Source organism: Gossypium arboreum, chromosome 4, assembly GCF_025698485.1.
Source record: "Gossypium arboreum isolate Shixiya-1 chromosome 4, ASM2569848v2, whole genome shotgun sequence".
NCBI lineage: Eukaryota > Viridiplantae > Streptophyta > Magnoliopsida > Malvales > Malvaceae > Gossypium > Gossypium arboreum.
This window is the reverse complement of record NC_069073.1, coordinates 15,612,839-15,628,258: the sequence shown is the minus strand read 5'-3', so window position 1 is coordinate 15,628,258 and position 15,420 is coordinate 15,612,839. Positions and strand designations below refer to the sequence as shown.

At 32.5% G+C, this 15,420-nt stretch overlaps 2 protein-coding genes across 2 annotated transcripts; one reads left to right on the top strand and one right to left on the bottom strand.

Moving 5' to 3' along the window:
- Nucleotides 1–12,688: 12,688 nt before the first annotated feature.
- Nucleotides 12,689–13,498, top strand: LOC108457653 (NAD(P)H-quinone oxidoreductase subunit S, chloroplastic). The gene has a single exon (XM_017756712.2). The coding sequence runs from the start codon at nucleotides 12,689–12,691 to the stop codon at nucleotides 13,382–13,384; it is 696 nt and encodes a 231-aa protein (XP_017612201.1). The 3' UTR covers nucleotides 13,385–13,498.
- Nucleotides 13,482–15,361, bottom strand: LOC108457652 (uncharacterized). Its single transcript, XM_017756711.2, has 5 exons — nucleotides 14,806–15,361; nucleotides 14,408–14,737; nucleotides 14,090–14,327; nucleotides 13,831–13,944; nucleotides 13,482–13,738 (listed from the first exon to the last, which is right to left on the bottom strand). Exons 1-5 carry the CDS (start codon nucleotides 15,133–15,135, stop codon nucleotides 13,641–13,643), a joined length of 1,110 nt encoding a protein of 369 aa, XP_017612200.1. The 5' UTR covers nucleotides 15,136–15,361; the 3' UTR covers nucleotides 13,482–13,640.
- Between the last annotated feature and the right edge of the window lie 59 nt (nucleotides 15,362–15,420).

Here is a 15,420-nt window from a genome sequence, read left to right as displayed (position 1 = left end):
TTTGGCAGGTTATCAGCTTATCATATTTAAGGCAAAGCCCGAACAACAAACATAACTAGCGCAACTTGAACCCAGGCCACACTTGAGACGATAAACACATTTGACCACCAAGCCATCACATGGGATTCTCATGTTTTCATATTTAAATCTTTTATATTTTATTAATTTTTTTAAGAAAAGACAGATTCATTAATAGATAAAACTGGTCAAAATGATTAAAGATAAAATAAAAAGAACACTTAAATCCAAGCCATCAAGCTTACTCAATACACCCAAACTTAGCTCCCTTCATTAACATACAAGTTAGACAATTTCTCAGCATTAACAACACGAGCAATAGAAAAAGGACAAATAGTGCAATCTATGTAGTTCACTCTCAATAAAGCTTCTCTTGTCAAAACATGAGTAACCTTATTAGCGTCCCTTCGAATCCAACAGAAAGAAAATAATTGAAAAGAAGAGGCAATAGTACACTATCCTTAAGTAATAATCCTAAGTCAAAGGCATCCTCATAACCATTATGAAAAGCTTGCCAAAGATGTTGACCATCAGTCTCCATTATAACATCGTCCAAATCCAAAGAATTGAGCCAAAAAAGAGCCTCTCGGACAATTAGAATTTCTAGAAAAAAAAAATCAATAGTGCTCTTCATAAATCCCGAAATGCATCAAATAAAGTCACCTATGTCATTTCACACTACTGTCGTGTAACAATTCGTTTTACAGTGGTTTTGTGACATTGTTTTTATAAACTGAGCCATAAATATTTTTATAAATACTTACGGAGTGTCATTAAGGTGGTATTAAAGTTTCGTTAAGAAATTTTAATGTTTTGATAGTTAATTAATTAAAAAGGACCAAATTAAAAAAAATGCATTCCCAGGACTCTGTTCCCATAAACTAGACTCGTAAATATTTTTAATAAAAAATTACGAAGCTAGTTGTGTAGTTAATTAGGTTTCGGTTAGGTGATTTTGCATGAATTAAGGGTAATTAGGTATAAGGATTAGATTGCATAAAGGGTGAAAATTTAATTATAGACTAAAAAAATAAAAGAAAGGACTAAATAAGCAATTATTCTAATTGCATTGAATGAGGCGGCATAAGTGTATTTTATTATAAAAATTTAAAGTTAAAATATATTATAATATTATAATAAAATCTTAACATTAATAACATAACAATTAGATAAAAGAAAAGAAATAGGAAAAAAAAGGAAAGAAAGTGAAACGAAACAGAAGGAAAAGAGAAAGAAAAGGAAAAGTTAGGGTTTCAAGGGTTTAAAATTCAATTGGTTAGTTAATTTAGTCATTTTTCTTATAATTTTTATGTTTTTGGAATTCTAGTATTAAATACTATCCAACCCATATCAAAATTTTAGAAATTATTGAGTTTTTAAGTGTTGCCTATGTTGAATAATTTTAGTATTAGGGATTAAATTGATAGATTTTTAAGTTGGAAATGAAAAAGGATTGAATTGTAGAATAAATTATAAATTTTGAGTATTAGGGACTAAATTGTGAAAATTTCAAAATTTAGGATTTAAGTAAAATTAGAGATTTAAATCTAGTTTAAATTGGAAACTGAATGAAAATATAGAATTAATTGTAAAGAAATAAAGTTAGTCTCGGTTTAGGGACTAAATTGAAATTTAAGTAAATATTGAGTAAAAATTTAAAATATTAAATATGAGATTGAATTGTGCTGTATTGATGAATTTTAATTGTTTTAATTCCATAGTTAACGTCGTACCGGAATCCTCGACTAAAAAATGAAAAGATAAAGTCGACGAGGAATAGCTCAGAATTTTCGGTTTGTATTTCTATAATCCGAATTTAATTGTTAATTGTTATAATTCAATTTAATGTATATGGTAAGTGTTGAGGTGAGAATTATTGTGTTTTACAATTGAAATGGATTGATTTAGTATGTGATGAATTTATTAAATTTATATTGATTGAATTGGTATATATATATTGAATATATATTGATTATTTGAATTGAATTGAATATTGGTTGTATTTGGAAAGTGAATTGGAACCCTATTAATTATATCAAACTGAGTCAGATATAGATGACATGCCATAAGATTGGAAGAGTTCAGGGATTTCTTCGACTTCAAGTCGATGAGACACTGGGTGTCAATTTACTACTTCGGATTAATTCGATGAGGCACTGAGTGCCGATTTACTTCGGTTTAGCCGATGAGACATTGGGTGTCAAATTATTACTTCGAATTATCCGATGAGGCACTGGTGCCAAACTAGTGTGTTTTGGTTGGATCCGTGTATTCGTCCGAATCCGAGTCGTGTTAATAGGGGTAATTAAATGAAATGACACTATAATTGATGTTGGATGATATTATATGTGAAATGAAAATAGGACTATGAATTGAAATATGGATTGAGACACATGAATTGTGTATTCATGAATTGGACACGGATTGTATATTATATTGTAAAAAGCTATTTGAGATAGCAAATGATGAGAAATGAATACGTTTATGAATGAATTATTATGAATTGATTAATCGAATGGCTATTGTTACTATATGATCAGGGGTGTAGCTAGGGGGGCTGGCATGGGCCCCGGGCTTCTCTAAAATATAAAATTATATTTTAGGCCCTTAAATTTTTTTAAAAATTTTAAATTAGTAAAGGTAAAATTTCACTTTAGCCCCCCTTAAAATTATAAAAATTTGATTTAATCCTTTACAAATTATAAAGATATAAACTATAAAAAATTAAAATTAAAATTTCATCCGGCCCCTCTTAAAAAAATTTTCTGGCTTCGTCCCTGTGTATGATTAAATGTGTATGTTATATTAATTTTTCTTTTAAATATTTAGATTATAGAAATACCACTGAGTTTATACTCAGCGTACGGTTTTATTTTCCGTGCGCATGTTAGGTACTTAAGTGTGATCGTCGATTCAGCATCCATTAACGGTCCTGATCTCAAACGTGGTGATGTATATCTCTTTTGTGTTGGCATGTACCTAGGGTGTCTAAATAATAGTTATTTTGTGGTTTGATTGTAAATGAGGTTATAAGTTTTATTTTGGTTGGTTTTATACATATAAATGTGTTTGTTTTTGAAGCGATATTATGGCATGGTAAAATTGAACTAAGTCTATATAGGTGCATGTTAATTTAATTTTATGTTTATGTGCTCATGAACTAGGCAAATTGATTTGGATTTGGTATGTTTATAATTTGGATTAAAATGATGCTTTGATGACTTGTTTTGATGATATGAAATGTTTGAAATTTTTTTCTATTTGATCTATAAACTTTGGTAATGCTCCGTAACCCAGTTTCGGCGAGGGATACGGGTTCGGGGTGTTACATGTCGCCCATTCCATATACCCATTGTACACGAAAATGGCTCCATCAACATTACATTTTAGCTTCCCCGTTTCCAACCTATGCTAACAAATATCCCCTCCTTCAACCATCGCGCGTGATACCAATTGAGTAGAGTGAACCGTCCACACCCCTAGTCAACAATGTATAAATTCGTCTACATGATGCATAAGTTGGTCCACCGTCATAACATTTTGCTTCCACACTGCCTCATTCATGTTAAACCAAATACCCCATATCATCCCCAACACACGCCTCATTTTATCATCTTGTTGCTCGGCCAAGATTCGAGTGATAAAATCCTTCTACTAAAGCAACAACTGGTGTGAAACCAAGCTCATCCATACAACAACCACGAAAGGGAAGTGCAAAAGAATGCTCTAAATACTCATTGGCTTAACGGCATATTGGACAAAGGATCAATATTTGCTCCACGAGCTAAAAGCTTATTATTGCAAGGCACAAAACCACGTAACAATCTTCATAAATATTTTTTTCTAATGCAGAAAACCTCATTCCTAAGAGATTTCCAAGGGTCGTTGACATGAAAATCTATAATGTTAGTAAGCAAATGAAAAAGCACTTAATAGTCAGAGTAATAGCCCGATTTCCAGTGGTACCAAAAAATATAGTTTCAGAATCCCATTTCCATAAACCAGGTTAATATAAAAATATGTTGAAGATTGATCGAGTAATTTTTCCATATTTATAGCTAATTAAGACTTAGGGACTAAATTATAAAAATTCAATCATTATAGAGCTTTAATTGAAAAAAGGCTTGAGGACTTGAAGAGCAATTAGCCAAAGGTCCAAAATAGTAATTAAACCATGTTTAAATTAAATTTAGTGGATGATGATGAAAATTTCCACTAAACTTGATTAATGGTGGATTAAGTAAATTAAACCATGATTTAATTAATTAAGTTAGATTAATTGAACTATAAATCATGTATAATGGCCAAAGTTAGTGGAAAATAAGGCATTATCTTCTTCTCTTTTCACCGTCCACCATTAATGAAAATAAAAGAAAACCCTCCCAAGCTGTCAAGCTTTCGCCCAATGAGAAACTAAGGTAATTAGGTCCTTTTTCATGAATTTTTTTATAGATTTCAGGTTATGGAAGCTTGATTTAGCTAGCTCATGTATAAATTTCATAAATAGTTAAAGTTTTAGGGATTACTTGAAGAATTATGCTTGAAATTGATAGATTTTAAGCTTAGATTATGAAAAGGACAAGATTGTAAAGTTAATTTAGCTTGTTTATAAATTTTGTTACATTAGGGACCAAATTGAATAAAAGTAAAACATGTTATAAAATTATGTTAGAAATAGAATGTATAAGGTCTCTGATGAGAATATATGAAATCAAATTTTAATCAAGCTAGAAATTGAAAGTTAAGCCTATCTCTAGTTCAAGGACTAAATTGAATAAAATATAAAATATAAGGAAAATCAAAAAATAAATTTATATAGGATCATACATATCATGGAATAGTATGAATTTTTTTTAAATTGATTGGTTATATAAAATAACAATATAGAACACGATTTGAATTAAAGTGGAGCTAATAGGGGAAAAGCTAAACTTGTGGATTAGTCCATAAAGAATCCACTTGTTTCGGTGTTTAGAATAGTTAAGTTCACATGGAACTTACTAACTCATCTTGTGTGGTATGTGTAATTGTATTTAATTGAATATCTAAATGTATATGTATGACTGACTATAATTTAGTATACTAGCAGTTTGGCACATGTGGCTAGAACGGATTAAATTGAAACATGTGAACAAGTACAATGATGATAATGAAATTTATGTAATTGATGCCCATGCGAACTTAGTAAAATATTAGGATATGATTGGTATGCCAATAGGAGTCATAAGAGCGCTTGATCTGAGATTATTACAAATTATAATGAGATCTAGCATTTGTTGCAAATTCTCGGGTAACATAACGAGATCTAGCCTTATTGCAGATTCTCGAGTAACCTAACAAGATCTAGCCTTGTTGCAAATTCTTGAGTAATATAATGAGATCCAACCTTTTTCATGGATTCTCAAGTAATATATGACATAGGTTTAGCCCAAACAAGTAACCTAATGTGATTTTAGCTCAAACGAGCAACTTAATTGACCTGCGTATCCAAGTCCGTTTTACTAGAGTTCCATTGGAAGATATATATTATAATTTAATTGGGAAAGCTTGAAAAGGTATTTAGTATGGAATGGTATATGTTTATACTTGATATATGGCATGTAATTACTTTGGTATTAGGTGATATTATTCATGATATGTAAGTGTGTCTAACCTATTTGGATGTTAATGTTGGTATATGTGACTAGCTATGACACTTTATGTCAAGGTGTTAAATCTGGTGCCCTAAGTATAGTACTTTCGTCTATGTACATTTGTAATTGTTTCGAACAAATTGGTTAATAAAATTATTCATGAATTACATTAATACCCCTTGTATATTGTCCTTACGTGGTTTTTGCATGTAAAGTAAATAGAATCAAATATTAGCTCACTGGTTGTCTAATGTTTATACTAATACTAAGCGATATTACGTGGTCGGATTATAATACGAAAAGGCAACTTATATTAATAGACAAACCTAAACATGTCCTTAGTCTAATTGGAAATGAGCAAATCGATTAAAAGACTAATATGTAGTTTATCATGTCCAATTGAGGAGATACATTTTCTTAGGCATTGGAGCGAATGACTCCTAGAAGATGGAAACATAGATGTGGCTAACTTGACTGATAGTACATCAGACTAGACCCAAGAAGAATAGATCCTGAATCTATTTATGGATTTATTCACTTGTGATGCTCAAACTATGGCATACCTTAATCCTGAATAGATGATAGACTATGTATGTGTGACTCATATAGTTTGATGTCAGTAAAAGCCTGAGTTCAAATAGATAAGGAATTGAAAGCTAGTGCGTTAGGTATATGACTTCTATTGTATGTAGCATCATTCACAATAGTGAAATTCATAGCCCAAGATACGGGTAAATGATATCCTCACATTGGCATTGCATGATAGATGAAAAGTAAACATGGTCATGGGTCGTTCGTCTTTGTGATGAATGACTTGATTACTATTTTATATTAATTGACTTTTCATGAAGGAAGATGTAATAGTTATCATAAGATAAAATAAGATCATATTGGGAGAGTGGATTTATCCCAATGGCAAGGTCATTAAATAAGCACTGGTCAAGTAGCTTTCATAATGGTATGTTATTAGGGAGAACTCGGTCATGATACTATAGTGAAATGACTTCGTGATTAAATGAATTTATAATTAATAGGTAAAAAACTAGAACTTAATTATAAATCATTTGAGCCCTAATCACATATGTCTAATCGGTCCCTCCGCTAGCTCGTTGAAACTAGAAATGAATTGCATGTTGAATCAAATGAATAGAAATAGATAGAAATGGATAGAAATGATAAAGTTAGATAAATGGGAAACATTCGGAAATAAATGTGGGTTCCTTACTAAGTATGAAAATTACCTAAGAATTAATTAATTGAAGTTCGAAAATAGAATTAAATTAATTGGTCATTGTGAATCCGTTCAATACAGAAAATTTAAATATATTTTATCGTAGATTCTTTTACTATAAAGTTGTCATGATTTTAACAGATTCAAAATTGGGTTGAGAAAATTATTTAATCGAAAAATTATTTTATGATATTTGTTTTGGAAAATAGAAAAACATGTATTGGGTTGGATTGAATTGTAAAGTGTTGGATTAAAAGTCTAGGAAGCACTTATAATTGGACCCAATACAGGAGATATTTGAATCCCCATCATAATACATATGAAGGGAAGCACACCCTATTAGCCCCTCTCTCTGCTAAATCAACTAGGAAGTTGTTTTCTATTAAAAAGACTTCTACTAATTCAATAAGGGTTTCATTTATTCTCCCTATAAATAGATGGCACTGGTAGGGCTAAATACATAACAAGGTTTACACATCTTTGAGATATTGTTATTCTGCTTGAAAATAGTGAGAATTTAATTTCTAAGTATAAATTCTATTTTCTAGAATACAATTCTACCGATTTCTAATAAATAGAGAATTTTGTTTTCCACTGAAAGTAAAGTAAATAATTTATGGTTTTGTGTTTGATTCAAATTCGTTTAAACCCACACTCTAAGAAATTTGTGGTATGAGAATAGTAGAAAAGGTTGTTCGGTTGGAAGCCGAGAACGACAAGGATTCGTCTAGCTGAAAACAAATATGCTATTTTGGGAAAAGTTTATTTCTATAAATATCACAAACTAGCTCGATTTCAAAAGTTTAATTTTTCATTGTGCAAGAAAAGCATTTTCAAACTGGATTTTTTTCAACAATTGGTATCAAATCCAGGTTGTGCTATGTTTATAATATAAACTGATACCAAAATTTCTCTCTTCGTGTGTGTTTAATTTTTTATAATATGTGGCATTCTTGTAACTACCAGCATGTTTAGGGATATGTATGTGAATGAATATCTTTGATTATTTTATTATTTATATGATAAAGTAATTTTGCTAATGTTGTGATTCCAATAAATTTAAATGTAATTATTATTAATTCTTGAGTATGTAAATTAAATCGTGGACTATCATCTCCACACTAGATTTATTTATTATTTTTAGAATAAATTATGTGAGCCGAAAAAAGACATAGGACTTATGTAACCAATAATTTTGGCGGAACTCAAAAAACTAAGACGCATCCAAGCTGATCGAGACGACACAAACCTAACCCAACCAAACTAACAAAAGACTGACGGTGATGATCAACGATATAGACTTGATAGTGGTAGGTGGAAATCTAACGGTTTCCAATGGCAGCGACAACGATACGACAACAATGGGGAAAAATGACGGCAATGGCGACATGAACCGATACCTCAACGAAAGTCCATGGTGGCAAGATAGAAGACCCAAAGTATGCTTTGGGTTGAATTTTGTATTTTTTTATTATTTTTCTTGAATGGAATCATGGAAACTTTGGCTAGTTAGGGTCATTTAAATTTTATACTTTTGTTTATGATAGCATGATGATATTTTTTTACTATGAATGTATGTTCATGCATATGTATGATAAGCATGTCATATAGTTTAGGGAAAAATGCCACATGTACTTTTCATGCATATATTGATCATTCATGATTGAAATCGGATATTAAAAACATTACATGTTTTTAAAAGATTGAGTGGGAGAAGGTCCTTAAATAAGACATGTGACCTCCATCAATGGTCTATTATGATGGCATGACAATTTAACTATCCCACGGTAGGATTGTCATGTGAACCTCATTGAGGAAATATCCTAAAAGTAAGAAAAATTATCTTGTAATCGTAGTTGTAGGTATTATCATGCGATATAACAAGAAATTTTTCTTTGAAAAGGACAATTATTCACAGCATGTTACTCGGTAAGATTATCCCACGATGACTCATTTGTGGCATATGACCAAGAGGTTGATAAGTCTCACATAGGGATATAGTAAAATGCTAAAAAAATAAATATTTAAAATAAAAGAGATACATGTCAATTTTATAAGACTGATTTTGGAATAAAAAATAAACAAGTACACTGCCAGTGTACAAGATACTACTTTTCTCTTAATGTTAACTTTTTATATTATCATTTACCTTTTTAATTTATTTCCTTACACTTTTTTTAGTATAATTACAAGTGGTCCTCATCCATTTTACAGTTTGAGACTAATCTTATTCTTTCCGGAATGATATTCAAGTAAAACATTCTCAATACATTATTTAAATGTTGATTATGTCTAGTGAATTGAGATATTTCTCTAGTTTGATTTAATGATAATAAATAAATAAAATACATTTTCAATGGTTAATCACATAACTCATTAAAAATTAATCTATAAAATGAGCATTAATATTCATGATATTAATAAAATGTCACATTATATTAACTAGGGATGTTCAAATTTCGATTAAAACTGAATTAACTAACCGAACCAATCTAATTCAATTAATCGGTCAATTAACCTATTTAGTTCGGTTGGAGATAAGTTAAAAGTTTTTTGGAATTTTGATTAACGATTAATTCGATTCGAAATCAGACAATTAACTAAATTAACCAAACTTAATAAATAATATTATATATTATATGTATTAGGCTATTACTAATTCGGTTAATGTAACACTCCAGACCCAGTCTAGACATTATGGCCAAATTTGGAGAGCTACATTAAACCACCTATGGATAGCCCAACGTCTAATAATGAAACTTCAAACGATTCAAAGTCAAAATCCAGACCTTAAAAACAGCAACCCAAAAAGAAATATGCAATAGTATAAATTCTTATAAAACAATAAAGTAATTAAACGAACATGACCGAGCTCCTACTATGCCGACCCGCCTAAGTCTGTGAGTTACCTGAAATTCAACCAAACTGATGAAATGAGTTTACATACTCAGTGTGCAACTTATGTATTCAAATAGCAGAAAATACCAGACAAGTATTCGAGTTCTCAGTATTTAGATAATTCTCAAAGTCAGATACAGAAACAGAAACAGCATATATCAAATATAGATCATATCAAATACAGATGTAGATTTCCTACCCCCATCCTCTACACACCATCTCCATTCATCCTTACACACCACATAGTGACTATATATCACATTCAAAATGTTGCAGGATAGCTGCCAGATTAGAGGGCGATAAATTGCAAAGATCAAATATATATAAATATATGGCTTAGCCACCAGAATCGGCAGATAATTAAACTGCCCACACTTCCTCATTTATCACAAATCCCGCCCCAATGCAGATGCATAATTTACAGAATCAGATATGCGTACACATCATATGAATGTTCAAATAACAGATTTTCCAGTAACAAATCATCAAATAATGAGTTTTATAGCCTAATTCAGATAATACGGACCCTACAAAAGGCCTACGTTCAATTCGAACAACATTTACAGCCCTAAGGAAAAATTTTGATTTTTGGCCCATATGCCTATGTGGATTCACACGGCCTGGATGATTGGCCCATGTGGTCAACCTGGCACCTGCCCATGTGGCTTATCATAATGCCTCACACGGCCTGGCACACGGTTGTGTGACCCAAGTCAAAGAGTTATACAATCTAGCACACGACCTGACACACACCCGTGTGACTCAAGTCAAAGAGTTACATAGTCTAGACACACGCTTGTGTCATTTGCCCGTGTGACTCACAATCGAAATAGTCCTTCACACGGCTTGGACACACGCCCGTGCCGCACAACTGTATGACCTAAGTTAGAGAGTTCCATAACCTACCACACAACCTAGCACATGGCCGTGTGGCATTGACAGCCATGGATTCCGGCTTTCGTCGTTCGTAGAAAACTCGAATTTTGTTACACACCTACTATAGATTTGATGTAGAAGCAACAAAAGTGACTCTAGAACTTACAAACGATAATCCAATAACTAATTAAACAATTATTCCCAAACGAAACGCTAAAATTAGCACACAAAAATCGAGTTACGTCGAAAAGCTTCGACACAAGAACCCCAAACTCGAAAATCAACAATTACCTTTGCACGATACTGCAACTCACAGGCATAAAACATTAGGCAGATTGTTATCCTCTAGATCTTCGCCTAAAAGAATACCAATTGAACACTTAAGCAGAGAATTCAAGCAAATTAAGCAAAAACCAAATTTGACAACAACGAACGATAACGAACGTTAACAGAAATTCAACAACAAAACTTACGCAGTTAACCTTTCAGTCAAAAAATAACGAAATATGCAATTTTCCCCACAAACAGTAGCAAAAATTTAACAAAGAGAAATCAATGAAAAGCAAATGAGAGAAATGACAAGAAGTAAAAACAAAAACAAAAAGAAATGTAAAAAGAAAAAGGGAAAGGGAAAGGGAAAGAAGGAAACCATTTAATTAATTTAAAATAACTAATTGCGGAGTAGAAAAATAAATAAAATACATTCTCTTTTATGCAGAGACTCAAACATAAGACCAAAGGGTATACAAAAATTTAACTATTAAACTAGCAGGCTCGTTCTTGACACAAGTTAATGCAAAAATAAACTTAAGTCGAAAGTTCAAGGTTAAGTCAAAATAAATAGTAAAGATTTCAAAATGAGATATTTAAACCCTTGACCTCAAACACACAGTTAAGGCTCTAAACCACTATAACAAACACTTATCTTATTGATCAAATTTAATAAACGAACATTCAAATTTTTGGGACCTTACAGTTAAATCGATTAATTTGGTCAAATGAATATTATTAAATTTTTTTATGTTTTATACTTGTTTTAACAAAATAAATATAAATATAAATTTCAGTTCTTTTAATTTTTTGAAAAATTTTGATTCAATTAACGGTTGAAGGATTAAAAGTTCAATTAATTCGGTTAACCGTTTAAATATCCATAATATTAACTCTAAATTATTTAGATTTGACTTTTAATGTGCAGTTGTTAATGAATTAAATATCAAATTCCGACCCTAACCCTTACCACCAATTATATTAAGTCACATTGTGAACATAAACCTCCAATTTTCATAAAATAATTAAAAAGAAAAAAGAAAGAAAAATCACTTCTTCTTTCGTTCAAAAGATTTATAGTTTTTTTTTTAATTGTTTTAAAATTGATTCCAGATTTTCTCCTTCATTTTGCATTCTCCATAAACACTTATGGTCTCCCGCCATTCTCCTGTGATTATCATCCATTTTACCATCTTAAACTAATTTTGTTGGAATCCAAAGTAACATTCCCATAAAACTTCTTGATACATTATTCCTATATTTGATTACACATCTGCAGCAAAATCGAGTACCTTTCTAGTTTAATATAATGAAATGGTTAATCACATACCTCATTAAAATATATATAAAATGAAGATTAATATTCATGTTATTAATAAAATTCACATTTTATTAATTTTAAATTCTTTAGTTCTGTTTTTATTAGATAATTTTATTATAGGTTCGATCATATTTGTTCTTTTTGACATAATATTATAATTTTTCTTTACCTATAAATAGGAAAAATAATATATTTCAACACACTTAAAACTAAATCTTTTTACATTGACAACAATGCACATGTTAATAGAGTTAAATTTTAATAAATTATTTTTTTTAATGAGCGGCTGTTAATGAATTGGATATCTTATTCCTATCCTATGTTACATGTACAGTGGGACGAATAGTTTGAAGATAAAATCAGCAACCAATAGAAAACATTTGTGGTTAGGATTAGAATCTAGAAAAGGGCTATTTCTCCACTTGGACTCTGAACCAAACCATGGCTTCTTCTTCTTCCATCACTCTCCCAACCCTTCAAGGTTCTCTATTTCAATCTCATTTCCTAGGAAAAAGCCCCATCACCCATCGTCTTCATAAACCATTTTTCTCGGTTGCCAAACAGCCTAAAAAGGCCTTCTATGCCAAGTTTGATCTATTTGAAATCTTGGGAGGTAGGGGGCTCTGCAATGGAGAAAAAGGCATTGAAGTTGAGCTAAAGAGAAACGTGGATGAAGGTTCATCAGTTGGTAACACAGATGTTGAAAGTTCTGACAGCACAGCAATCTCAGTTCCAGATGATGCTTTCGAAAAGGAGATGATGGGGCTAACCGGGGGGTTCCCCGGTGGTGAAAAGGGATTGAAAAAGTTCATTGAGGAAAACCCACCACCGGCGAAGCAATCAGTTTCCGATTCGGTAAATATTGCTAGTCTTGGGAAGCCAAAATCACCGGAGTTGCCACTGCTAATGCCGGGAATGATCGCGATTGTTAAGAACCCGAACAACCCCTTCTACATGTACTGCGGCATTGTGCAGCGGATCACTGATGGGAAAGCAGGGGTTCTTTTCGAAGGTGGAAACTGGGATAGATTGATCACGTTTCGACTGGACGAGCTTGAACGCAGAGAAAAAGGCCCTCCAATGAAGAATCCAAAGTCTGTTGTTCTTGAAGCTTTGTTAGAAAAGGATCCAAAATGATTTCTCTGTCTCAAATGTATGAAATGGTACGAAGCAGTTTTTGACTATTAATGCTTAGTTAGGAATCACTGGCATATAAAAGATATGTTAAATGCTCTTTTATTGGTTCCTAAACTACATTATCACATTCTTGATTTCCTTATATTAACCAAAATACAATATACCTACAACATCAACTACTAACCTAATACTATACTGCAAATTTCCCAACAAAACAAATACTATTAAGAGTATTCTCAACTAAAATTTCCAGGTTTCAATAGCTCCACTCCTGGGGAAGATTTAGGCCTCCTTCTGCTCTATAATTTCTCCTTGTTTGGTTCAACAGTATATTTCTTCTGGCAACCAAAGCATCTGCATAATTTGGAACAATCATGATTCAATGACTTAAATTTGGTTCAGTTAAGCTTTCGGGAGTGCAAAAATGGTGTGATCCGTAGGCTCACCATAGTTTGGGGCAAAGCTAGCTTTGAGATGTGGCTGAACATGACTGCTGGAATCAGCAAAGTTCAGATTTAAAGCTTGAACAACCTTCGCTGGGACTAGCACTGTTGAGCAACCTGTTTCAAACAGAAATAAGAACCAAGCAAAAGAAAACTCAATAATTCATGGCTTTAAGAACAAAAACTGAGGAGCAAATATGTTGTTTTCAAAGGGTTTAAAGGAGCCCTCAAAAGAATGGTGGTTTAAACAAGGATTTAGTACCTGATTTCTTCTGAGGCGCAGGAGTGTTGTTTGGATATGTACGAGGTAAGAAAACACCAGTTCCAGCACTCTCTCTTTTAACACTTTGAGATCCACCAAGAAACATAGCTCTGGTGCAAGTACCAGAGGACCTTCCCCCAACAGCATTATTCTTTGCTCTACACTGGGTTTGCTGCAGTTGCTGTTGTTGTTGAAGCGATTCTTTCCAGTTGCTTGCTTTCATTTGCCTTCTATGAGTCTAAAAAAAAGGAACCGTGTAAGCCCCATATCAAAATAAAATCAAAACCCTACTTTTTAGAAGGAAAAAAAAAGGCTTACCTGATTTGTAGGAGCAAGATTATAAGAAAGACTCTGACTTGGATACAACCCAGAGGGCGAGTTGTTCATGAAGGAATGATTGTGTGTCTTGGGAAGGAGTCTTCCATGGTTGAAGTTGATGAATTTGGAGGCTTCATTGCTCATTTTACGCCTTGCAACTTGGCCAGCTGCTGCATATATGAGATCCCAAGTGTCATTTTGGGCACCGAAAGGAGTTTTTGGTGGAGAAGGGACTTGGGAAGGACCATTTGGGCTGCCATTGCTTGAAGCTGACCAGCTTACGAACCCACTCAGAGTTGACTGGGGTGAACTCGCCAAAGCTCCAGTTTTCTGAATATTAACAGAGGATTAAGATTAACAACTTCAAGCTCGACATGAAAAACCCAAAAATTATTTACCTCATTTTTGTCCCAAGAAAAGCTAGGAACGGTGAGTTTATGAGTAATTGAGAGAGGAAGTCGACGAGTCAGCCCAGCAAGAAACTCATCCTCGTCACTGCTTTCAGTTTCGATAGACCCAACAACGGACTCAACAGGAGAGCCGAGAGCAGAGGAATAGTCGAACTCGTAGGGGAACTCAGTTGGGAAACCATGAACCGAAACCAACGACTTAGGGTTGTTTTCGCCAATATTGCTTCTCTGAAGCTTCTCTTTCTCCAAAACAAAGTCATCATCCATTAAAAACTTGGGTGGAAGCCAAAACTCAGCATCATCCATCTGCTTAGCCATGACCAAAAGAACACAATGAAAAACAGAGGAAAAAGGGAAAGAGAAGGAAAGAAAGGGAAGTAAGGCGAGATGAGATGAGATGAGGTGAAGGATTCACAATAATGGTGAGACTTAATAAGTAAGGATTTTGAAAGAAAGGAAAGGAGGGAAGGAGAAGGGGTTAGGGGTAGAGAATGTTGAAGACAAACTGCATTTATTAAGGTTTCAGGGTCAGCCTTAAAAATGGAAATACCAAATAATATTTAATAAAAATAAAGAAATGAAAATTTCTTGGAATGTAAGATG

Excerpts from the sequence above, each read along its gene's own strand:
- LOC108457653 (XM_017756712.2), top strand. The coding sequence starts at position 12,689 with ATGGCTTCTTCTTCTTCCATCACTCTCCCAACCCTTCAAGGTTCTCTA.
- LOC108457652 (XM_017756711.2), bottom strand. The coding sequence starts at position 15,135 with ATGGCTAAGCAGATGGATGATGCTGAGTTTTGGCTTCCACCCAAGTTT. Across the intron at positions 14,738-14,805 it reads TTTCTTGGGACAAAAATGAG|AAAACTGGAGCTTTGGCGAG; the intron begins GTAAATAATTTT and ends GTTAATATTCAG. Across the intron at positions 13,739-13,830 it reads TAGCTTTGCCCCAAACTATG|ATGCTTTGGTTGCCAGAAGA; the intron begins GTGAGCCTACGG and ends CAAATTATGCAG.